Source organism: Arachis stenosperma, chromosome 9, assembly GCF_014773155.1.
Source record: "Arachis stenosperma cultivar V10309 chromosome 9, arast.V10309.gnm1.PFL2, whole genome shotgun sequence".
Classification (NCBI taxonomy): Eukaryota; Viridiplantae; Streptophyta; class Magnoliopsida; order Fabales; family Fabaceae; genus Arachis; species Arachis stenosperma.
The window spans coordinates 154,659,432-154,685,496 of NC_080385.1; the positions used below are offsets into that span (position 1 = coordinate 154,659,432).

The 26,065-nt window shown below is 32.2% G+C and overlaps 1 protein-coding gene across 1 annotated transcript; it reads right to left on the bottom strand.

Moving 5' to 3' along the window:
• Positions 1-9,565: 9,565 nt before the first annotated feature.
• On the bottom strand, positions 9,566-25,888 carry LOC130950175 (FBD-associated F-box protein At2g26860-like). Its single transcript, XM_057878710.1, has 2 exons — positions 25,250-25,888; positions 9,566-9,763 (listed from the first exon to the last, which is right to left on the bottom strand). The coding sequence occupies exons 1-2, from the start codon at positions 25,886-25,888 to the stop codon at positions 9,566-9,568; spliced, it is 837 nt and encodes a 278-aa protein (XP_057734693.1).
• Between the last annotated feature and the right edge of the window lie 177 nt (positions 25,889-26,065).

Below are 26,065 nucleotides of genomic sequence, written 5' to 3' on the forward strand. Positions count from 1 at the left end.
TCGATAGTACTTAACAAAGATCTACCAATTTCTGCCGACTCTTATTTATGATTATATTTAATGGAATTGTCTTTGTAGATGTGTCTAGTGAAAATGTTTCTTTTTTATAACCATGTCTAATGAAAATATCTTTATGAATGTATTTCTTAGATGTGTCAATACTAATTATAATTAAAATATAATAATTAATTATTATTGGCAATAAATTGGCATACAGTATGTTGGTATCCTATACTTTTTTTTGGTTGGGTTTTAGAACTCAAATAAAAAATAGTGTAAACTTTGGCTTTTTTTTGTATATGAAAGTAAAAGTAATGATATACTTTAACATTGTAATTTTTTGTGTTTTTCAAAAGTATGGAAGATACACAAATAGGAGGGTCCGATTTCTACACTTCAAATTTTTTTATTTTTTTAACAGAAATTTCTCGGTCTCATTTCTGTACTCTCACAAATCCCTCGGTCCAATTTATGTACCTTCACAAATCAAACGGTCTGATTTTTATTTATCTAATTAAACGATCTCACATTTAAAAATAACACCCCATTAACCCACATTTTAAAAAAACACCGTTGCTACTCCAATATAAAAAGCAAAATTCTCGTAATCTTTTATTAAAACTGTTCATCTCAAAGCAAATAATAATATAAAATGGTATCCTTTTTAGACTATTTAAACATGAACATCAAAATCACATCATTTTACATAATAACATGTGTTCATACCCTGGCCCTATGTTAAGGGCCCAGGTCCAATCGAAAGGCCTGATCCAATAGATTAAGCCTAGCAAAGCACCCACCTCCACTCAAGAGGTCGGTGTCAACCACGACTTAGTACGAAGAAGTCGGTTGTGAGATTAGCTGGCAGATAAATACTCATTCAAATGAGTAACCGCCCCTGAAATCTCTCTAACCACTTCATAAAGCCATATCTTAACCTCCCTAAGATAATGGGACGGTTACCACCCTAAAGATACGGCACTACTCCAACGGTGGTTATTGGCTCGCCACTATAAATACACTGACACCCCTCAGGTATCTCTAAGTCCAATACTCTCTAAGACCTGCTTACACCCTTGCTAACTTAGGCATCGGAGTGTCCTTGCAGGTACCACCCCCCATTCACACGCGAGCACAAGTCGGACGGAGCCTCCCGAGTTGCGGACCTGCCCGGATTTCTCCTCCATTATACACTTGGGCCGCCAAACGCCATTCGTTGTATTAATCTCCGGTTACCTACCGTAACAACATGTTTTTTGTTAACAATAAAAATAATTTTAAAAATATTTTAAAATGTAATAAAAAATAATTATAATTGATGAATAATTTTTGTATTTAATAAATTATTTATACATTTGATCTAAGACTTTTTAAAAAATTTTGAATAATTGTTTAAAAATCAAAATAAAAAATTGATCAGAATTTAATTTCTAAATTTTTTCTTTTTATATTGTTTTTTGTAATTTACAAAAAAATTAGCCGGTGCGCGCACGTGTGCTGCTCCATATGTTTGTATGGCGCGCACGCACGTAGTGCGCGTAAGCGTGAAGTGGGTTGGGCTTGCGGCACAACGTTGGCCTAGGGAAGGCCCAACTCTCTGGATTATGGCTGATGATGCATCCGCTCATGGACGCGTGCGCGTACGGCGTGCGCGCGCGTCCACCCTTTTTTTTTTTTTTTTTTTTTTTGAATGCCTAAAAGCTCTAATTGCCCAAAGACTCCCCATGGTACCTACAACTCCTTATTTAGTCAAAAACCTATACTTTCTAAAATGCAAGTTGGTTTTGAGATTTATTCTATTTCTACTAAGCACAACATACATGTTAATATGCTAGCAACTAATGTACACAGACAAGCTAATTATGAGATGAAAACCTACCTACAATGGTAACTCAAATCACTTATTAAACAAAATTAAAAGAGCGTGGAAAGAGTTTACCATGGTGGGGTGTCTCCCACCTAGCACTTTTAGTTAAAGTCCTTAAGTTGGACATTTGGTGGAGTCCTTGCTATGGTGGCTTATGCTTAAACTCTTCTTTGAATCCCCACCAGTCCTTGCACTTCCAATAGCCTCCGGGGTCCCAATTTAAACGTGCAAGGCCTTCAAGGGGGCCTAAGCAAGTAACGAGGCCCTTAAGGTGATAGTGGTCTATGTATGTTCCGGGGTCCCATACTTTGTTTGTTAACTCCTTTTCTTCTTGATCTTCATGCTTCCAATGTGGTAACAAACTTATTGAATTCTCCTTGTAACTCATACTCATCATCCTAATCCCATTGGATTTGGCTTCATTCCACCTTTGAGACTCAAAGTTTGATATTCCATCTTTTATGCACCTTGATTCAAATTGTCCACCAACATCTAATCCGTTCTTACTCTCTAGCCCACAAAGAGCTCTAAGTTGGCCGTCCGTTTCTAACAATGCATATTGATATGGGCCAAGAAAATTAAAGGATGAGATGATTACCCACTCAATTTGTGATTGGGACGGTGACTTAGCAAGGAAGATTTTCAATGATCTTGACATTGTGGGTTCCACTTCCTTTGGCTCCTTCATGATGATTTCTATCTTTTGATAACTCTCTTTAAATTCTTCTTGTTTGCTAACTTCCTTCAAACCTTTATTATTGATCAAGTCATGTGTTGGAGGTTGCGCACCCTCCTCAACATTGGTTTCACATTCGAAGGGGGAAGCTTCAACAAGATCACCATTGTCACTTGATGTAGAGTTATTTTTGTTGATGGAACTCCCTTCTTGTTCAACCTCCTCTAGGTCTTCTTCCACTTCTTTATCTTCAACAATCTTCATTTCCTCCGCTTGTTGCAATACATACTCCAATTCCTTGCGCTTAACTTGAGACTCTAAAGTCTCTCTCATACCTCCCTCTTTGGTTGCTTTCTCACAATCATCCGTGAACTCATTTCGCTTGTGATATGAATCCCAAGAATCTATCCTTTGACGGATGGTCGCTTGAAGTCGATCCATTTCTTCCTTGAAATGATCCCTTAGTTCTTGTTCCGCTTTACTAACATAAGTAGGATCATATTGCTCTTGGATTAATGGACATTGATATGCTTCCATGGAGGTTTGTGGCGGAGAGGAGAAGTCATAATATGGTTGGAAAGAAGATTCATCGAAGCTTTGAGGTGGGAAGTCATTTTGGTTATTGGTAGAGGGTGAAATTATATGGGATGTAAATTCTTGGAGGGTAGAGGTGAAACTAGTGAAGGTGGTTTGGAGCTCTTCTTGCTCTTGAAGAATGATGCCAAGTGTATCATCCATGGGCACTTGGGTTGGAGGGTAAAAATGTTGGAGTGGTGGTGATTCAAGGGTTGCTTGTTCATAATCGTCACAAGGGTATGCATAGGGGGGATATAGATTTGGATCATATGTAGGCAATTGGTGGAAATAAGATGTGGGTTGAGAGTATGGTGCATAGAATGGTGGTGGTTGAGAGGTATAACCATGATAAGAATCATCATATCCGTAGGAATGATATGCATTATAGGGAGGATTACCATCATAGTAGCTTGAAGGGAAAGGTTGCCATGATGATTGCTCATATGGATATGGCTCCCCTCGTAAGAATTCATCTCTCCCATAGTGTGAGCCATCATTCAAGTTTTCATTGCCTACAAAATAGTCATAGTTATATCCAAAACCACAAGGACGAGAATTCATAGTGGCAAATAAGAACAAAACTAATAGGGACCTAAAGCTAACAAAAACTAACAAACAAACAAAAGACAAACATATTCACAATATTCACATATTTACATTAACCAAAAACATGGCACTCATGCGCATTCCCCGGCAACGGCGCCATTTTGACAAATGAATTTTTGCCGGTATAGAAATTATTAAGTAGTCAATCGTAGTATAGTCTAAACCGACGCAAAATCCATCATCAAACAAATCTACAATCTATAATCGAGAGTATTAGTCCCGAGTCGTTCTTCCCTAGGAATGCTACACGGATGCGGATGCATTGTTATTGGCTAAGTGGTCTTTTGTGGCTTGAAGAGTGTGGCATAAAAGTGTGAATAAAAGAAAACAACAATCAATCAATATTAAAAGCCTTGGCCAAGGTTGAACATTGGAAGTCCCATCACTATAGCTTCCTTCAATTGTGATAACAAAGGAGTATTACTTCACTTAGTTAACCCCTAATTATAGAGGAAAGTCAAGTAAAAGTAATTAACTCAAGTCACAAGTCCTAGTCTTACCCTAGGGAAGTCTAGCTTTAGTGCACTCTAAGTCAATTAGCAATCCTCAATTCTTAATCAACAATTGACATCCACTATTTAAGTGTCTCCAATGACTCAACCACTAGGCCAAGTGAGGGAATACTACTCCATATCTAAAGTTGGCATTTTCTCAAACACTTGGAGAGCAAGAATGAAAGACATAGTAAAATTGAGAAGAGATTTAGAACTAAGGCAAGTCAACACAAGAGAGTAACAACAATCAACAATGAACAACAATGAAAATAAGATCTTTAATGAATCAATAGAATCCAAAACAACAAAGCTAATTCTAAGATCTACAAGAATTGAACAATTACAAACACTAATGGAGATTAGAGAAGATGATCTACAACATGAACAAAGTAAATTGAGTGTTGTAATAGATCTCACCAAGAAATGGTTGAGAATTGAGAAGATGAAGATGAATCCTAGAGAGAAGTTGGAGTTTCTCTCTCTACAAATGTAACTAACTAAAAATATCTACCTAATGATGATGAATTGTTTATGGAAGTGAATGTGTGTATGTTATGTCAATCCCCTTCAATCCTTGGCTCTTATATGCATTTTGGCGCCAAAGTTGGTTGCTGAAACCTCTCAAAATCGCCAGGCACGTGTTGTAATAAAAGAATCACGTGCGGGCTACGACGCGCGCGCGCACGGTACGCGTGCGCGTCCCTGGCTAATTCTGCAATGTGCGCGCGAGCGCCTTGTGCGCGTACGCGTGCTTGGCCGAAGTCAATTCTTTGGCTTTTTGTGCTTCTCTCCACTTGCATGCTTCCTTCCTTGCCTTCTTTGATCCATGCCTAGCCTATTTCAATCCTGGAATTACTAGCAAACACATCAAGGCACCTTATGGAATCAAAGAGGAAATAGAATTCATCAAAATAAGGCTTAAAAAGCATGTTTTTACACTTAGGCACAAATATGGGAGAGATAGCAAAACCATGCTAATTTATAGGCTAAATGTGACAAAAGGTTATCAAAATACTCTGAATTCAATACAAGACAAACCCTCAAATTGGGGTTTGTCAGTCAGCCTACAATGCCTTAATCGGCAGAACTACCCTTAATCGCCTTGGAGCAGTGGTATCAACTCCTCACCTCTGCATGAAATTCCCAACTCCAGGAGGAATAGCAACGGTGAGGGGAGATCAGAAATTGGTGAGGAAGTGCTATAACGAAAGCCTAAATCTGAGAGGAAAGGGCAAAGAAGTCCACACCATAGAGTTGGGTGGAGCAAGAACCAGAGAAGAGCTACGACCCCAGCCGGGAGGAAAAACCGAGGAGATACAAGTCGGAGAGGAGGAAGGAAAAAACACTTACATAGGAGCCAACCTAGGGGAAACCCTGAAACAAAGGTTGGGTGAACTCCTAAGAACTAATTCCGACCTCTTCGCCTGGAAGGCGTCCGACATGCCCGGGATTGATCCCGAGCTCATGTCCCATAGGCTCTCGGTTTACCCAGGGTCCCGACCTGTACAGCAAAGAAGACGCAAGCTCCGCCCAGAGAGGGCCTCCATAGTAGAAGAGCAAGTACAGGCGCTCCTGGAAGCCGGCTTTGTTAGAGAGGTCAAATATCCAACATGGCTAGCCAATGTAGTGCTAGTCAGAAAACAAAATGGTAAATGGAGAATGTGCGTCGACTATACCGACTTGAATAAGGCATGTCCTAAGGACCCCTATCCCCTACCGAGTATTGATACCCTGGTGGACTCCAGCTCAGGGTACCAATACCTATCATTTATGGACGCCTACTCGGGATACAACCAAATCCCGATGCATGAACCCGACCAGGAGAAAACATCGTTCATCACACCAAAAGCCAACTATTGCTACGTGGTCATGCCATTCGGACTAAAGAATGCAGGAGCCACGTATCAAAGGCTGATGAACAAAGTGTTTTCCCCCCATCTAGGGAGCCTAATGGAGGTATACGTCGACGACATGTTAGTAAAAACCAAGCAAGAAGTCGACCTCTTAACCGACCTCTCACAGGTCTTCAACACTATAAGGTTGCACGGGATGAGACTAAATCCCGCAAAATACGCCTTCGCAGTAGAAGCGGGGAAATTTCTAGGCTTCATGCTAACACAAAGAGGGATTGAGGCCAATCCCGACAAATGCAGAGCCATCCTAGAAATGAAAAGCCCGACTTGTTTAAGAGAGGTTCAACAGCTTAATGGCCGACTTGCAGCCCTCTCCAGGTTTTTGGCAGGATCGGCACTAAAATCCCTTCCATTATTTTCCCTATTAAGGAAGGGATGCCAGTTTGAATGGACTCCGGAATGTGAGGAGGCGTTCCAAGAGTTCAAAAAATTCTTAAGCCAACCTCCTATATTAACTCGACCAATACCGGGGAAAGACCTCGTCCTATACCTATCCGTCGCAAACAGGGCTGTCTCATCAGCCCTTATCAGAGAAGACGAGGTCGGGCAACACCCGGTCTATTTCACCAGTAAGGTTCTACAAGGTCCTGAGCTAAGGTACCACAAACTAGAGAAGTTTGCTTACTCCTTAGTGATAGCCTCACGAAGGCTACGACCTTACTTCCAGGCTCACACAATAAGAGTCCGTACGAACCAGCCCATGAAGCAAATCCTTCAAAAGACGGATGTTGCAGGGAGAATGGTTCAATGGGCGATAGAGCTCTCCGAGTTCGATTTGAGATATGAAACTCGGACAGCAATTAAAGCCCAATGTCTCGCCGACTTCGTTGCAGAATATGCAGGTGAACAAGAGGAAAAACCGACTACATGGGAACTCTATGTAGACGGATCCTCCAACAAGACGGGGAGCGGCGCAGGCATAATATTGGTAGATGGAAAAGGAACCCAGATAGAGGTCTCCTTAAAATTTGAATTTCCGGCTTCAAACAATCAGGCAGAGTATGAGGCCTTGATTGCCGGATTAAAGTTAGCAGAAGAAGTTGGCGCTGCAAAGGTGATGATCTACAGCGACTCACAAGTGGTGACTTCCCAAATAAGTGGAGAATATCAGGCGAAGGACCCCAATATGAAGAAATACTTGGAAAAAACCTTGGAACACCTTGGGCACTTTGCGGAAACCGAGGTTAAGCACATAACTCGGGATCTAAATAGCAGAGCTGACGCCCTGTCCAAGTTATCAAGTACCAAACCCGGAGGGAACAACAGAAGCCTGATTCAAGAAACCCTCCAAGAGCCCTCGGTATCAAAAACAGAAGAGGAACAAGAGGTACTTGAGGTAGCCGGCCTAGACCTCGGATGGATGAATCCCTTAGTCGAATACCTGAAATTCGACATCCTCCCCAAAGAGGAGAAAGAAGCTAAAAAGATCCGAAGGGAAGCACAACATTATACTTTGGTGAGAAATGTCCTTTACAGAAGAGGGATATCAACACTATTGCTGAAGTGCGTACCGACCTCAAGAACCACCGAGGTGTTGGAGGAAGTACATAGTGGGATCTGCGGAAACCATCTCGGAGCAAGGTCGCTGGCCAGGAAAGTGATCCGAGCAGGATTCTATTGGCCGACCTTGCAGAAAGAGGCAACAGACTTTGTGAAAAAATGCCAGCCATGCCAGATGCATGCAAATTTCCACGTGGCTCCACCAGAAGAGCTCATCAGTATAACTTCCCCCTGGCCTTTCGCAAAATGGGGAATGGATTTGTTAGGTCCTTTTCCCCAAGAACCAGGGCAAGTCAAATACTTGATCGTGGGAATAGATTACTTCACAAAGTGGATAGAAGCAGAACCATTGGCCACTATCACCGCTCAAAGAAGTCGCAGGTTCCTCTACAAAAACATTATCACAAGGTATGGAATACCTTATTCCATCACCACAGACAATGGAACCCAATTCACCGACGCCACTTTCAGAAATCTAGTAGCCAGTCTGAAAACCAAGCACCAGTTCACCTCGGTAGAACACCCACAAGCCAACGGGCAAGCCGAGGCAGCTAACAAAGTCATACTGGCAGGATTAAAGAAAAGACTACAGGAAGCAAAGGGAGCCTGGGCTGAAGAGCTCCCTCAGGTATTATGGGCTTATAGGACAACCCCCCAATCCGCCACAGGAGAAACACCCTTCCGACTAGTTTACGGCGTAGAAGCCATGATTCCTATAGAAATCAGTGAGCAAAGCCCAAGGGTAATTCTTCATGACGAGGTCGGAAATGTACAAGGGCACAAAGAGGAGCTCGACTTGCTCCCCGAAGTCCGAGAAAATGCCCAGATAAGAGAAGCAGCACTAAAGCAAAGGATGACTACCAGATACAACAAGAAAGTCATTCGAAGAACATTTGCCTTAGATGACTTGGTCCTAATCAGAAACGACATTGGAGTCAACAAATCAGGTGATGGAAAGCTCGCCGCAAATTGGAAAGGGCCATACAAAATCAAGGAAGTGTTAGGGAAAGGTTATTATAAAATAACCGACTTGGATGGCACTGAGCTACCAAGGTCGTGGCATGCTTGTAATATGAAAAGGTACTACAGTTAGAAGCGAACTCTACTCCCTGATGTACTCTTTTCCCAACTTCATGATTTTTTCCCAAAAAGGGTTTTTCTGGAGAAGGGTTTTTAACGAGGCATCATAGTAGAGGCTAAGGGAAAACATGCTGTCAAAGACCCTTAGTAGCAAAAAGGTACCTTCCCAATTAATAAAGATCTTTTTCATTACTATGTCTCTATTAAATATCCTCCTTTATTTTTTATAAGTCTTTCTACGAAACGCGCCGACTTAAGCTCGACAAAACGTGAAAATCCCATGAACCGACCTAACATGGTCGTCAGGATGAAACGACGAGGTACAAGTCGGTGTAAAGAGGTTATATGAGTTGATCGTATTAAACTCGGGAACAGTCCGACTCATAAGTCAAAGACAAGAACCCGAGTAGAAAAACTCGGATATATTCCGAGTAAATGAAAAACGCATCGCAAAAATAACCTAAGTCATAAAAACTCACCAAAGCAAAAGTTGAGTATAAAGGATAACAAAAGAGATATCAAAACCTGGAAAAAGTTCAAGGGTTGCATACAAACCTTTGAACGAAAAGGGCTTGAGAAAACAATACAAGCCAACAAAAGGTTTTTTCAGAAAAGATCAAACATATCCAAAACAGAAAAGCATGTGCACGCACAAGGTAACTTAAACCCTTATCCAAAAAAGGGCATTTATTTTTAAAACCCTTATCCAAAAAAGGGTACGGATTGGAATATTTTGTTTACGGCCATAAAAGGCCAGAAAGAGAAATTGTTCACAAGCACCAACAGATAAATAAAGTTTAAAAAAGGGGGGACCCACAGGCCGGGCCCCCATATAGCCATAAAAATAAAGAAGTCATTTTTTGATCGGAGTAGAGGAATCACCACCACCAGGAGGAGCACCACCAGGACCAGCCGGAGGAACGGAGGAAGAACCTGAAGCGTCTTTAGAATGAGGAGGAGACTCAATAATCCTCTGTCCCCGAGTCTTCAAATCTGACTCGGAAACAACCTCGGGAGCAGGAGGATACACGATGGCACCGTCAATAACTACCTTGTCGGGATGTAAAGGAGAAAGGTCCAAGTCGGGAGCGATAACTCTGACTTGTTCCAAGAAAATTCTCCAAGACTCCTCGGCACCCTCGGCAATTGAGTCCTCCAACTCGGCGTATGCGTTCCGAGAGTTCAGCAAGTCCTTCCTCACGGCCACAATATCTTGAAATAAGCTGTGGTAGCTGTCCTGCGCCGTTTTCCTCAGATTCGCCTCCAAAGTGCATTGGGCCCGCAGCTTACCCTCCTCCTCCTTCAGGTGATCCCTCTCCTTCTTCAACTTATCTCTCTCCTCCTTCAACTCCTTCTCATGCTTTTCATAAATAAGAAGCCTCCCCTCTAACTCCTCAACCCTCGAGGATGCCCCCAAAGAGCTGAGGGGAGCCTTCTCAAAAATGTCCAAAAGTTTGCCACAAACACCCGCCGCCCTAAAACTCTCCTCAGCCATGGTGGTGAGGTGGTTTCGAACAGAAACATCATCCATACTGATAAAAGGATAGATGTTCTTTCGGACGAATGCCATAGCATCCGCCTTAACCCCACCATCGAAGGAAGAAGAGCCAGACTCCGAAGTCTTGCGCTTCTTCTTCTCTGGCTCAGAGAGAATTTGGGCAGAAGGGGGTGGTCGAGGCAAACTCGAGGAAGAAATGACAAGGGGTTGAGAAGGAGTGCCAGTATTTTTAGGAGGAGAGATGACTGCCCTGGCACCACTGGACCTAGCCCGGGACTTCGCCTTGGCCTCATGGACCCTTTGGTAGGCCTCCTGAGCGTTCCTTTTTGCCATATCTACAAAAGAAAACAAATAACAAAAGTTACAAGTCGGTAGAATGCAAGTCGGCAGAAACAACTCGGAAATAAAGAATGCATGCACTACCTAGCTGAGATTGAACGAAAGTCGGTGTTCCCTGAAGAATTTTTCTGGTATCCAAATATGGGGACCTCCCCCACGCTTCTCGGAAAAACCCTACAATGGCCGCCTCCACCTCATCCAGGTCATCGGGACCATATTTTTCACAAGAGGAGGGCGGCGACCAATAAAGGGGGAAGCGGGGGGAGGAATGCTCATCCAGAAAAAAGGGATGATGACCCTCTACGGCTTGAACTTTGAAAAAGAAGTTTTTAAAGTCGTGGAAAGATTCGTCAAAAAGGGTGAAAATCCTCCGACCTTGAATGGCTCGGAAGGATACCCATTGCTGTTTATTGTTGAGCCCACTAAAGGGCTTGGTCATATGGAAGAGAAAGAAGAAAATCTTTAGAGAGGGAAAGCATTTATAAATAGGCTAAGGGGCATAATGGTAAAAACGAGGCAGTCATTAATGAGACTGCACCGTTACCAAAGTCCTCAATCCCTAAATAATCCCTCAACGGACACGACGCTTGAATTGACGTAACTGTCAGAAACAAAAGGTCGCGAAAATCACGTCGGTTTCAAAACCCGTGAAAGTCGGCTACGAACCCGAGTTAAATACTTGAACCCAAGCCTTGAAAGGATCTTGGGCTCAAGTAGGGGCACTGTTCATACCCTGGCCCAATGTTAAGGGCCCAGGTCCAATCGAAAGGCCTGATCCAATAGATTAAGCCTAGCAAAGCACCCACCTCCACTCAAGAGGTCGGTGTCAACCACGACTTAGTACGAAGAAGTCGGTTGTGAGATTAGCTGGCAGATAAATACTCATTCAAATGAGTAACCGCCCCTGAAATCTCTCTAACCACTTCATAAAGCCATATCTTAACCTCCCTAAGATAATGGGACGGTTACCACCCTAAAGATACGGAACTACTCCAACGGTGGTTATTGGCTCGCCACTATAAATACACTGACACCCCTCAGGTATCTCTAAGTCCAATACTCTCTAAGACCTGCTTACACCCTTGCTAACTTAGGCATCGGAGTGTCCTTGCAGGTACCACCCCCCATTCACACGCGAGCACAAGTCGGACGGAGCCTCCCGAGTTGCGGACCTGCCCGGATTTCTCCTCCATTATACACTTGGGCCGCCAAACGCCATTCGTTGTATTAATCTCCGGTTACCTACCGTAACAACATGTTTTTTGTTAACAATAAAAATAATTTTAAAAATATTTTAAAATGTAATAAAAAATAATTATAATTGATGAATAATTTTTGTATTTAATAAATTATTTATACATTTGATCTAAGACTTTTTAAAAAATTTTGAATAATTGTTTAAAAATCAAAATAAAAAATTGATCAGAATTTAATTTCTAAATTTTTTCTTTTTATATTGTTTTTTGTAATTTACAAAAAAATTATCCACTTTACATTAAATCATTAAATTTTAATAACAAAATTGTTTCATTTTTTCTAATAATACAAAAAAATCACAATAAATTTCTAAAGGTTTCTAAAATATATAGTTGATAAGATAGAAATTTTCATACATGCAATTTTCTCTGTAAGAAATTAAAACAGTTAAAAAATATTAGATATTATTTGTCAATAAATTATTATTAACTATTTTTAATAATCAACTTCACATGAAAATATAGAAATAAATTCTCCCAAAGTTTCTTTTTATATATGATATGTTTACATGAAAAACCAACTTGAAAGAATCTATTATATCTAAAATATTCAACAATCAGTTTACATAAATTGAGTATTTCTTCCACTCTTAAATCTATCAAGCCTATCTCTGGATAATCAATATTTAGCGAAAAAATAATATGCAATTAAAATATAATATATTATAATAGAGTGAAAGAAAACTAAGGAGTTTGTGACCACAATGAACAAATTTTAAGATTACTGAAAAATACATCATTTGTGATGTAAGTTAGCTAGTTTTAAAATTCTCAACTGTACTCAAATTCTCTCACAATCCATTGACCTTTTAGGATACTTTAAGATATGCTTGTCCAACTCATCTGACCTTTCTAATCCTATAACGCTTGTCATCCAAATCAAACGAAAATCAATAACACCTAAAGTTTATCCAACAGCTTGCAATTAGTTGCAACAATATTTTTATTGCAAATAGTCCTTCTTTCCTAATAATGTCACTGATCTCCATAGTCTTTAGAGTTGTACTAAAACACACAGGCAAGGGATCATCTTTAGCAAGCGAAATCCTTTCTTGAATTGTTAAAAATACATACGACAAATGAAAATTTTTCAATTTATAAATAGCAATAAATTTTCTGGTCCAAATGAAGTTGCTACCTGAAATTTAAGATGTCGAAGACAGGGCGAGTTTTGCAATAGTATCTGCAATTCTTCGGACTCGTTGAACAACTTTATGGACGTGCCTAGGTTCAAATCTAGTTCAGCAATATTACAAAACAAAGGTAGTTTGAGAAAAGATGTCGTTCGCTAAGGCGCTGAATGCCTCCCATGTGCAGTCAAATTCAAAATATTCAGAAAGGCCAACAAATTAATTAAAACAGAACGAAGACCGATAAATATTTTGTATGAAAATCAAACTTCAATAGAATCCCTAGACATAGAAAGCTTCTCCACATTTGGGAGAATTTTGAGAAATCTGAACATGAAATCGCCTGAGGCTACGGTGTGTTTGGATTTGCGTTGGAGAAGAGAGAAGTCTGTTTGAATTCTTTAAACGCTTCATCTTCATGTTATGTGTTTTTATCCTATAAATTTTTTCGTTCATCTCTTCACGTTGGATTGAACTTTATGTTTTATGTATCAATTATGTCTTTTATTATTCATATGTTTATGTTTTTTTATAATACTTTTTTCTAATACTCTCCTATGCATATTATTATTTTTTATAAAACTTCTATTTTTTATATATTGTTATTGTTATTTCTTTTTTGTATGAAATAATTTTTTTTACTTTGTATTATGATTCTATTAATTCTATTAGAGTACTAAAGAATACTGAGAATACTAAAAAAAATATTAAAATTTATTTAAATATTTAAAATAAAATTATAAGATAACATAAAATAATTATTTAGATTCATGTTCTTTTCTGTAACTTTTTATCTAAAAGTGATTTTGAATAATGTAATCTAAACACTATTTAATTTACTATAATCCATTTTGAATAATTAAAAGATATATAGTAATTATAATTATATAAAAAATTTTATTAAAATTTAAATGAAAAATATATATAATAATTATAATTGTAAATTATAATTTAAAAATATTAAAAATAATTAATATTTATTTTAATCAACTTGGATGAGTTGAATGATTATCTTATTTGTCTAATTAAGCAAGTATTTGGAGTTCAAATCTCACCCTTAATAAACAGAGCATCAATACGTGGTGGATTAATCATCGACTTGTCTAGTTAGGAAATCCGTAGAAAAAAATTGTATTTGTCTTTAAAATAGATTAATTTTTCATTAATAAATACTTATGGACTTTTGTCTTTGTTGAAATTTACTTAGGACAATTTTATTTGTTGGTACCGTATTCATTCTTAAAGTCAAAACAATATGATCAACATTGTTACTTGTTAAAACTTCACATTTTATGAAATGATTTTAAATTTTCAAATTCATAAACTTATGTCATTACAAAAGTTATTAGATCGATTAATATTTCTTGATAAATTGTGTACCGAAACACCATCGTTGACTATTAGTTAGTGTGAAGAGAAACCAATAATAACTTTTGTTATTCACTATATAATTTATTATATTAAAAAATAAATTAATATTTTCTAAATTTATAAATACATTTTCTTCTAATTTCTTACACTATTTTATTTGACAATATTTACCATTAAAAAATAGCAAATGACCATACTATCCCACAATATATATATATATGATGTGTAAAATAATTTCTTATTTTGAAATTAATTCTGGTTAGTGAGATAAAATTTAAAATATTTTTTATTTTCTTACTCCAATTTAAATTTAAATTTAGAATTGATTAATGACTCATTTTTTTAATTTCAATAAAAAAATAAATTGGTTAGATGTAAAATATTTAGCATTTAATAATTTTAATCATTTAAATTTTAATTACCAAAAATTAGATTAAAAATTAATTATAAACTTAATAATCAATAATATATATTATATTAGTACGCAAATAATAATATCCAATGTATAATCTATTGAGGATTGATTTATTATCCAAAATTTTTTTCATAAACTTTGTAATATGTAAAAATAGTGATCTTATTTGTTATTATTATTATTTAAACAATTTTTTATAATTTTTTAATTAGGTAACTAACTTAATTAATAACTTTATTATTGCTTATACTAAAAAAATACCAGTTTATACTATTTACATATTTTTCACTACTAATAAATAAATAAATATTTGCACTATTATATTTATTGTCCTAGATGATGACTTAAGTTACTTATTTTGTATGTTAAATAATATTTTATATGTTAATTTATTAAATATTAAGATAAAAAAATTGTTCAATAAATTATATAAATAGCCATTACAGAAAAAAATTATATATCATATATAATAATACTTGATATATAGTGTCATGTATATATTAAAATTATCTATTTTAATTATGTGAGTTATTATCGTTATTTTTACTTTTTTGTTACATTAAAAAATAATATTTAAAACTAAAAAAAGAGATAATTAATTTTTTTAATTTGAATTACAAATATGTCTTGTAAATATATTCAACTTTTACATATACTAAGTGTTATAATATTAAATAGTATAGTATTTGCTATAACAATGACTCAAAATATTAATTCAAGATATATTTGGGTCCAGTAAGACCTCAATACAAGCAAGATCAACTAAAATTCATTGTTAGGGTCCCAAATCTGACTTAGATTCATTACCTTAAAGGCCCAATGCAGATGAAGTCCACGCGTCCCCTCTTAAATCGCCTCAAATTAGATCTCTGTTGCTAGTTAGATATGGTAATAAATATTCAGAGGAGCGTGAAAAGCTCCCTTCCCATCCCTCACTCCTATTTTTTAAAAAAATGCCCCCGTTCCTTTCCGTCATTGCAAGTTCTTGTTTAATTACCTCTTAAGGAATGCAGATCTCCTCGGTAAACTTTTGAAAAAAATTTACACAAAAAAGACATAATATAATAATAATAAAATAATCAGTTCAATATAATTCAACACAATTTATAACATATTTGTTATGAAAAATAACATTTCAAAAGGAAAAAACATAAAAACATATTCTAACATAATAACATAACATAATTTTTTGGAATGATACTGAGCGACGTAGTGATGGACTTGAGAGGCAGAGAAAGTGAGTTAGAGAGAGCGGATCGAGATTGAGAATGAATCTGAAAGAAAAAGGAAGAATTCGAATTGGAGGCAAAAATTAGGGTTACTAAATTCAAGAAATGAATTTATGTATATATATATAAATTAGGATAAATTAATAATTTTATTTCATGGGACGGATATTTTTGTCCGTGTCCCCATTAGGGGTGGCAAACAGAAAAGTCCACCCTATCTCGCCAAAAGTCCGTGATCTAGTGGGCTAGCTTGCCTCGTCCCGCCTAGTAAAGCGGTCTTAAATTCCCCCCCCCCCCCGGCCCTGCCTGATGGTAGGCTGGCAGGTTGGCGGGCTCTCATTTTTTTTATAAATCATTAAATATTAAACAATATTTATATAATTTCACGATAATTTTAATAAATTTATAATTTCTAAAAATATAAAAAAATTATAATTATCAATATTTAATAAACATAATTATAAATCAAATTTTTTGAAACAAAATAATAAAATCAATAGTGTCCAAAACAAAACAAATATTGTCCAAAATATATAATTAAACATCTTCAAGTTTATAATCAATCAAACATAAAAATATAATCCAAAATATAACTTAGAACATCTTCAATTATCATCTTCATCCTCTCGTAGATTAATAATATAATAGAAATTTGTAAAAAATGGTCTTGACAAAATAAAAGCTTGACCCAGCGAAAAAATCTGCACCGTCCCACCGAAACCCGCCAAAGCTCATGGATTAGGTAGTGAGGGGTAGGCGGGCTTTTTAAGTTTGGCAATCTCAAATTTTCAGCCCAACCCTCCTTGTTTGTCGGGTTATGCGGGTCAGCCCGACGGATTTTGGCCTGTTTGCCACCCCAAATCCCCATCCATTTTCGGGTGGCAGGTCGTTAGGATTTTACGGGTCCCCATCTAGCTCCAAAATGCGAGTAATCCCTCCAAATATTTTTTTTGGCTGTTTTTGTGATCATTCCTATTGCTAGCATTTATTGGTTTGTGACGTGGAACTATCCTAGCCACTCAATAAATTCTTAGATAATCAAAGTTTAAGTTATATCATTTTTATACAGTCACATGTATCCTTGTTATAACAATATTAATAGAAGATAAATAGATAAACACTAAGTTATTGTTTGAATATAAGATAAAAAATAAGAGAAAAAAAATAGAAAGAAAGAAAATGAGAGAAAATAAAATGAAATGAAAAGTATATTTTTGTGTGTGTGTTTAGACGAAGAAAAAATGAATGGAAAGAAAATAAAGGAAAAAGTTTCTTTTGCTTAGATGGAAGAAAAAGTAAAAAGAGAAAAAAATATAATAGAGTAAAATTATATTAATGTCTTTATATATTATATATAAATTATAATTCAAATGATAACTCTATATTTTAACCCATGGTTGCACTTCTGCACAAGTTTTCTTCGCAATTTTGAAGAGAAAATATTTACATGAGCTTCACATACATTTTTATTTTTTCATTCAATTTTTTTATTGATCCAAACAATAAAAAATTGATTCTTTTATCTATTTTCTTCTCCAACATTTTATTTTCCTACAAATTCTTTTAATACAAACAATGCATAAATAAGTCACATTTTTCATATATATATAACAATAACTAGTATCATATATTAGGTTAATTTATGTTGATAAATTAAAGCCACCCCAAAATTTTCTAAATCCCCCAAACCCAAAAATGTTACCTAGTTATCTCTATTTACATTTCTATATAAATCGAATTTAATAAATTCGAATTAGGGTAATGAGTAATAAATTGAATCTATAGGATTCGAATTACTTGACATTGTGACTTGAAAGTAAATTGAATTTAATGAATTCGAATTATGTCATCCCCTACTAAATCGAATCTATAAATTTCGATTTATATGGTCCACACTAAATCGAAGCAATAAGGTTTGATTTATACTCACTTAATAGCAATCCAGCATATTGTAAATCGAATCTCCTTCATTCGATTTAGTAGCATAGATAGCATCCAAGTAATTCGTAAGATTCGATTTACTCCAAAACCACATAATTCGAACATCATAAATTTGATTTACATAGATATGTAAATTGAGACATGCGCGCAATTCTTTTTACTTTGGCAGATATACGCAAAATTGGTTTGCAAATAGTTTATAAAGGTGATTTACTCCACATATTATAACTTGTGAAATCATAATATTTTGAGAAGTGATGTATAGACAACTTAAATGTTGATAAGTCTGAAAAATTTTAGAAAAAAATAAAAATATAAAAAAATTACATGTTGATCCATAAATTTTTTTTAAAAAAAAATTGTCCATAGTCTATGATTAATAACTTTAAATTATATATTTTTTATTTTTATTTTATAAAGACTTATAATTTTGTTATCGGCAATGTTAGTGGTTATAGAGAGATTTTTACCTTTGAATAAATTATAGAGAAATTAAAAATAAAATTGGTTGCTATTTTTTTGACCATTTATTTAGTTTTTAGTTTAAATTAAAATTAAATTATATATTCAATTTATATTTATTTATTTATTCTAATGATAGTAGATAATAGATAATATAAAAGAGGAAAGACAAAAATTAAGATATATTTTTGTTAAAAAATTCAAAAAAACATTGTAAAGAAGAACCCATTAATCAAGTTTTATAAAAATATTATAAAAAATTTAAAATATTAGTAAATAAAATAGTAACTCCTTTAAGAATTATTAATCAAAATATATAAAAGTACATTATGATTTCTAGATATAAAAAATAATAAAAAAATAATTCAAATTAAATTCATTTATTTTATCTATTTGTTTATTATTTATTAAATAATTTAATGTTTATTTAATTATGGTCAAATCAGATAAAATAATTAATTAGTTATAATTAATGTTGTTCACCCTAATATATAGTTTAATTTAAACATATTAAAACTCTAAAGGTAAGTTTAAAACTAAATGTTAAGGATAAAATAAAAATAAAATTGCATTTGTTATCTTAAATTTTTTTTTAAATAATAATTTTATTTATACATCTTTAAAATGCATCACTTTAATACAATGATATTTTTATTAAAAATAAAAATTATGATAAATATCTTATATATTTGTTAGTAAATTATATACAAATATTTTTTGAAGTATATCATTTTTATTATATAAAAATAACTTAAATACTTTTAAATGTGATTATGATAATTCATTAAGTATTATAATTTTTTTACTAATTTATATTTAATAATTTACGTCTAACTTTTAATTATAGTAAAAATGTAAGATATGATGCCAAAAAAAAGTTAAACCGACATAAATTTTTTACTAACAAAAAAAAAATATATTTTTTAAATTTTTAGATACATATCTATTTTTTTAAGTTATACATTTTAATTTATATAAATTAATGACAATTAAATGTATAAAAAATACTAATTAATAAAAAATAAAATTTAAGATAAACATGTCCTAAACAAATTAAAATAAAATAAGACTTTTAATTATGATCATTAATTATAATCACATATTTATTTCAAGATTTATACTTCAAAAACTCAGTATATTAGTATTTTGTATTTTTATTTTTTAATTTTAGACTATCACAAATATTAGTTACTCTCCAATAATGACAATACTTTTAAAAAAATAAACATAATTAAATGATCTTAAAATTATATAATAATTTTTAAAATAACAATAAAATATACAACTACTTAAAATATAATATTTATGTAGTAAATAAAATTTAATTGTCAATATAAAAATAACATATATAATATCATTTTGTAATCAAATAAGTGTTTAATCAAAGAATTTAATATTTTTTATATAATAATATGACAAAATAAATAAAAGTTTGAGTTTAATCATAATATAAATTGTAACTGATTTGATTTAATAATTTAAAAGAAAATTGAATAACCCTTTTTAAAAATATGCCAATCTAAATAATATAGATTGAAGATAAAAAAAATATAACTAAATTATATAATACAACATAATATTCCTAAAAATTTGTTTTATAACAGATCTAATATCAAGATATTTATCATTATTTGTGGTATAATTTAATTTTATAATTATTTAAACGTTGTTTTTATGAAAAATCGCATTATTTATTTTGAAAAAAATATTTACTCGTTATTATAATTTAAATAGAATATAAAGTAGATATTAAACTAATTATTTCTTTTAATAATTACTCAGTCACAAATATCCATCAAGAACATTAGATTTAAGAGCATACAAAGTAAATATAATATTTACAACTTTTACACTACCGCGATAAGATGATTATTACAAGTCTTTTTAGCATAAATTAAATAGAATAACATATAATAATAAAGAAACAATCAAATCCAAAAAAAATTATAAAACACCTGTCGTACACCATGACGGTTAGTATTGAGAAAGCTTTAACCATTTTTTTATTGAATAAATTACCATTTGTACCCATAAAAGATACAGATGCTGACAAATCTACCCATATAAGAATAAAACGACAATTATAACTACGGAAGATGGCTTCCGTGTGCTAAGAGTACTCGGACGTTGGTTACACAATTGGTCCGTTAGGGTATTCTTGGCACACAGAAGCTATCTTCCGTGGGTACAATTATCGTTTTATTCTTATATGGATACATTTGTCAACGTTTGTATCTTTCATGGATACAAATGGTAATTTATTCTTTTTTATTAGCTATCTTTTTATCTACTCTGCACTTCATCTACGAATATGTTAAGGACTAAACCTATGCTTCAACCTTTTAAAATCTCATATTTTTGTCAAACACAATATTATTATGCTTTTTTTTTTTCAATAGAAACCATTGAATGGAAGAACCGTTAGTAAAAAGATAAGGTATTCTTATAATATGTATGACTTTTTATGATAATAAAATAAAAATAAAAAGTATAAAATAATATTGTGTATATTTAAGTTAATTTTAATCTTTTTTAAACTGATAAACAATGACATTTAATACGTATTGGATATGTTTTGAGTATGCTATACATTTTATGATTTTGTGTGGAACAATGTTAATTTTAATTTATATATTTATGATTGGTATTAAAAATAAAAAGTATTTGTATTGTTAGCATTTTTCAAATCTTCTTCAACTCTGTTCGTGTTTAGGCCTAAAAAATCACCTACCTCGTTAGACATAAATGTAATCCAATCAATTTTCATCTGATAGTGCTATACATTTGCATAATCATAGGAGAATTAACTTTAGCGAGATAACAATATGAAATACCACATGAATATTTTTATATATAGAATTATCAATCAATTATGTATAACTTCTGATGAAAATAATATATTCAACATGGATATTGTTTGTTAGGTAAAAGATAACAGATTGACAAAGAAAATTAATTACAATGGGTATATTCATTTAAAAAAATATTTTTTTATATAATACTATAAAAAAATCATGATCACCCTGAATTACTACAGATTCAACTTCCATCGACAACGGTAGAATGTCTAAATTGAGACATTTTCAAACTATAATATTTGTCAAACAAACAATTAATGAAACATCCATTCATACCTTCTCATTTTGAGTATATTTATACATAAAAAAAGAGTTGAAATAGCAAAAGTGATAAAAATGATGATTTTTATAATTTTATGTGGCTATATATATAGAAGACCAAAAGACTATGATTATCTAACAAAATTAATTTTATTTATTGCATTCAATTTGAATAAGTAAAAAATTATCTTATTTTATTTTAGTCCTTAATTCACATTATTTAAATTTAGCTCAATATATATGATTTGATTTAATTTAATTATTAGTGAAAAATATATTGAGAACCTATTTTATGCATAGATTTGTTATTTTAACGACTAATTAATTAATCTAATTAATTAGTTAATACAGATAATTAATATAATTAATTTGATTTAACAAATTAAAAAATACTAACAAAACATTAAAAGAAATAAATTAAAAAATACTACCAAATCAATTTGATATAAATTATAATAAATTATGTGATATTTAAATATCTAATCAAATCAATTAGTTGATATAGTTGATTTATGATAATAAATTATATTTAATGAGTTAAAAAAGAAACAAATTGCTAAACACTCTCATGAGCATGCATTCAGGTCAACTCCATCATTAAGTGCAGAAACATGATTTTTATATAATAGAATAGATAATAAATTGAATATATGAGAATATGATATGAGATATATTTAATTATGAAATTGGTATTATATAATAGATTTTTTCTAAATTTTTATTGCTTGTTCGTTGCTAATTTTTACATAATTACTTAATAATTTTCGCCTATGAAACTATCAACTACCTAATATTATGATTTAATTAATAAGAATGATGATATTAATATTTTTCATAAGTCTTGTTATTATTTATAATTAGGAAATAGCCATAAATAAATTTATTTCCTTAATGAGTGTTAAATTTGTTGTCAAATTCTATATTACCTTTAAAATTTTAACGTAATTGAGTCTAATTTCTACATTTTGAAATAAATTTACTCAAAAAAATTAATATGTAAATCACATTATTATTAAAAATTACTTGTTTAACATAATTAGTGGTACTTGTTTGAACCATTAAATTTAGCTTCTAATGATATTAAAGTCAACCTATTTTATTATCTTGTGCCTTCAAAGAATTTACACGACTAACATAAAAATATAACAATTGAAAAAAAATTCATTACAATGGGTATATTCATTTTAACAAATATTCTTCTATCTAATACTATACAAAAATACATTGACCACTTTGAATTGCTATAAGTCAACTTCCATCCACATTAGTAGAATACCTAAATTGAGATATATTCATCAAACAAACAATCAATAAAACACTCATCCGTACTTTCTCATTTTAGGTATATTTATACATAAAAGAAATTATACATCAAGAAAAAAAAGAAGAAAAGAAGAGTTGAAATAGCAAGAATAACAAAAATTATTATTCTTATAATTTTGTATGACCATCTATATACAGTAGACCAGACAACTATGATTATCTAACAAAATTAATTTGTATTTATTACACTCAACTTGAATAAGTAAGAAAGTATCTTATTTTAAGGGTAAAAAACTCAAATAAACAAAGGGGAGTAAAATTTTACACAAATCCGCCAAACTAAAATCTGCTTCGTGAATCCACCAATGCATATTTATATGTAGTTCGAACCAGCTTGGTTCGAATTATATACACACGCACACATTAATTCGAACCAGCTGGGTTCGAATTATACACTTATTAAAAAAATTAATAATTTAAAAATTAAAAAAAAATTATTTTATACATTAAAAAAAGCTAACAAAATATTTAATTACGAGATTTCTTTAAAATATTAATGAGCTATCAATTCGAATTTCATACAATACTCTTTTGTCCATTTTTAATAGCTCATGAATATTTTTTAATAATTTTTTTAATAAATTTATTTAAATTATACTACAAAAGAATATTTGATCCTATGCAAAATAATTTTAAAAAAATTGCTTAAAAAATGTTAGGAGTACTATAAAAATTTGTAACGTTCTAATAACTTAGGTAAATACATGCATGTACTCAAATTTTAAATAAAATACTCTACATAGTCAATAATAATTTAGAAATGAAAGAAAATATTTTATTCTATATAAAATAATTAAAAAATATTTTATTCTATACAAAATAATTTTAAAAAATGGCTTAAAAGATGTTATGAGTACTATAAAAGTTTGTAATATTCTAGTGATTTAGGTAAATACATGATAAAAAATTTTTTTCTTTAATTTCTAAATTATTATTGACTATGTAGAGTATTTCTTTAATGTCCTAAGTCATTAGGATATTAAAAATTTTTATAGTACTCCTAACATTTTTTAAACCATTTTTTTAATTGTTTTGCATAGGATCAAATATTTTTTGTAGTATAATTTAAATAAATTTATTAAAAAAATCATTAAAAATATTCATGAGCTGTTAAAAATAGACAAAAGAGTATTGTATGGAATTCGAATTGATAGCTCATTAATATTTTAAAAAAGTCTCGTAATTAAATATTTTGTTAGCTTTTTTTAATGTATAAAATAAAATCTATATTTTTTTAATTTTTAAATTATTAATTTTTTCAATAAGTGTATAATTCGAACCAAGCTTGTTCAAATTAGTGTGTGCATGTGTTTGTGTATAATTCCAACCAAGCTGGTTCGAATTATGTAGAAATGGAGTTCGAATCAGGTTGGTTCAAACTACATATAAATGTGTATTGGTGGATTCACGAAGCAGATTTTGGTTTAGCAGATTTGTGTAAAATTTTATCTTTAATTCACATGATTTGAATTGAGTTTAATATATATTATTTAATTTGATTTGATTTAATTATTAGTTAAAAATATCTCAGTTGTCTATTTTATTCATAAATTTATTATTCAATGACTAATAAATTAATCAAATTAATTAATTAGTACACACAATAAATTTGGTTTAATAAATTAAAAGAATTAAATTAAAAAATACTAATAGAATATTAAAATAAATGAATTAGGAAATATTATCAAATCAAATTGATATAAATTATAATAAATTATATGATATTTAAATATCTAATCAAATCAATTAGTTGATATAATTAGTTTATCGTAATAACTTGTATGAGTAAAGTATCGTTTTTGTCCCTAACGTTTGGGATAAGTTCTATTTGTGTCCCTAACGTTTAAATCGTCCTATTTGTATCCTTAACGTTTATAAAAGTGATTCAATGTTATCCTACTATTAATTATACTAACAAATCAGATTATATTTTTCAATTATTCTCACTTGGATGTTTCATTCTCAATTAGGTCTCACTTGGATGTGTTCGATTTTAATATTATACCCACTATTTGTGTTTAGATTCAATTATATGTCTCTAGAAAAGTGAATTATGTAAATGTTGTAGGAATTATTTTCAACTTTTAATGAGCTATTTTTTGAAATGGATCATCGATTCTATCCCATACATTTGTATTCTAATTTCAAGAAGAGATTTTTAAAACTCAAACTAATGCGTTCATGATGTGTAATTAACAGTAGGATAACATTGAATCACTTTTACAAACGTTAGGGATACAAATAGAACGATTTAAACGTTAGGGATACAAATGAGATTTACCTCAAACGTTAGGGACAAAAATGATACTTTACTCTAACTTGTATTTAATGAGTTAAAAGAAATAAATCAGAAAACACTCTCAGAAGCATGCCACGTCAGCTCCATCGTTAAATACAGAAACTCGATTTTTATATAATAAAATAAAAATAGATAGAATAGATAAATTTGCAAACGGTAGTCCAAACACACACATCATAGTCGTAATTAACTTGAATTGAGGCATCAATCACGGTTGAATAAGAAAAGAAAAAATCGTTCATTCCATTGCCGTGATAAGTAAATGACTTCAGATTAGTTCCATCAATCAGTACTTTGCAGCGAATTGTATCACTCAGAAGACCTATATCATACAACATATCATCTTTGTTCTCCAGTATATAAATCCGTCGAAGCATGGGAGAACAAATACAAACAGCTCGAACATTCTTCAAATTGCAATTGATTAGGGACAAATCCTCCAAGGCTGGGCAACCACAGAAAAGCTGTTGTGTTGAAGAACTATCAGGGAATATAATGTTAGACAAAGTCAAAGTCCGAAGGCACCGAAAATGAACGGAAGAAGGAAGGTTGAAAACATGCTGCATATCCAATTCAAAGTTTGTCAATGTAGCACAGGTAAACAGTTGGTCAGGGAAGACCAATGGTTCCTCAATCCCATAAAGACGAAGACATAGTTCTTGAATCTTAGGGTTGATGAAACCATATAGCCACTCATTAACCCGAGAAGCATCCTTATCAACATTACATGTCAGAGAGAACTTCTCAAGACTGGAGCAATTACAAGCTACAAGCAATCTGGCCACAAAGTGCATGAATTGCTGCCTTTCCTCGGGTTTTCCCTCTTTCAACTCAATCTTGGAGATATCCCTCCATAGATGCTCCCATCTTTTGGAGAGTATACTCGTTTGAATTGCTTCTTTTGTGGGAAGGGAGGATATGATAAGCTGGAGAATCACATCAGGTGGATCACATATACTGAAGCTGCTCTC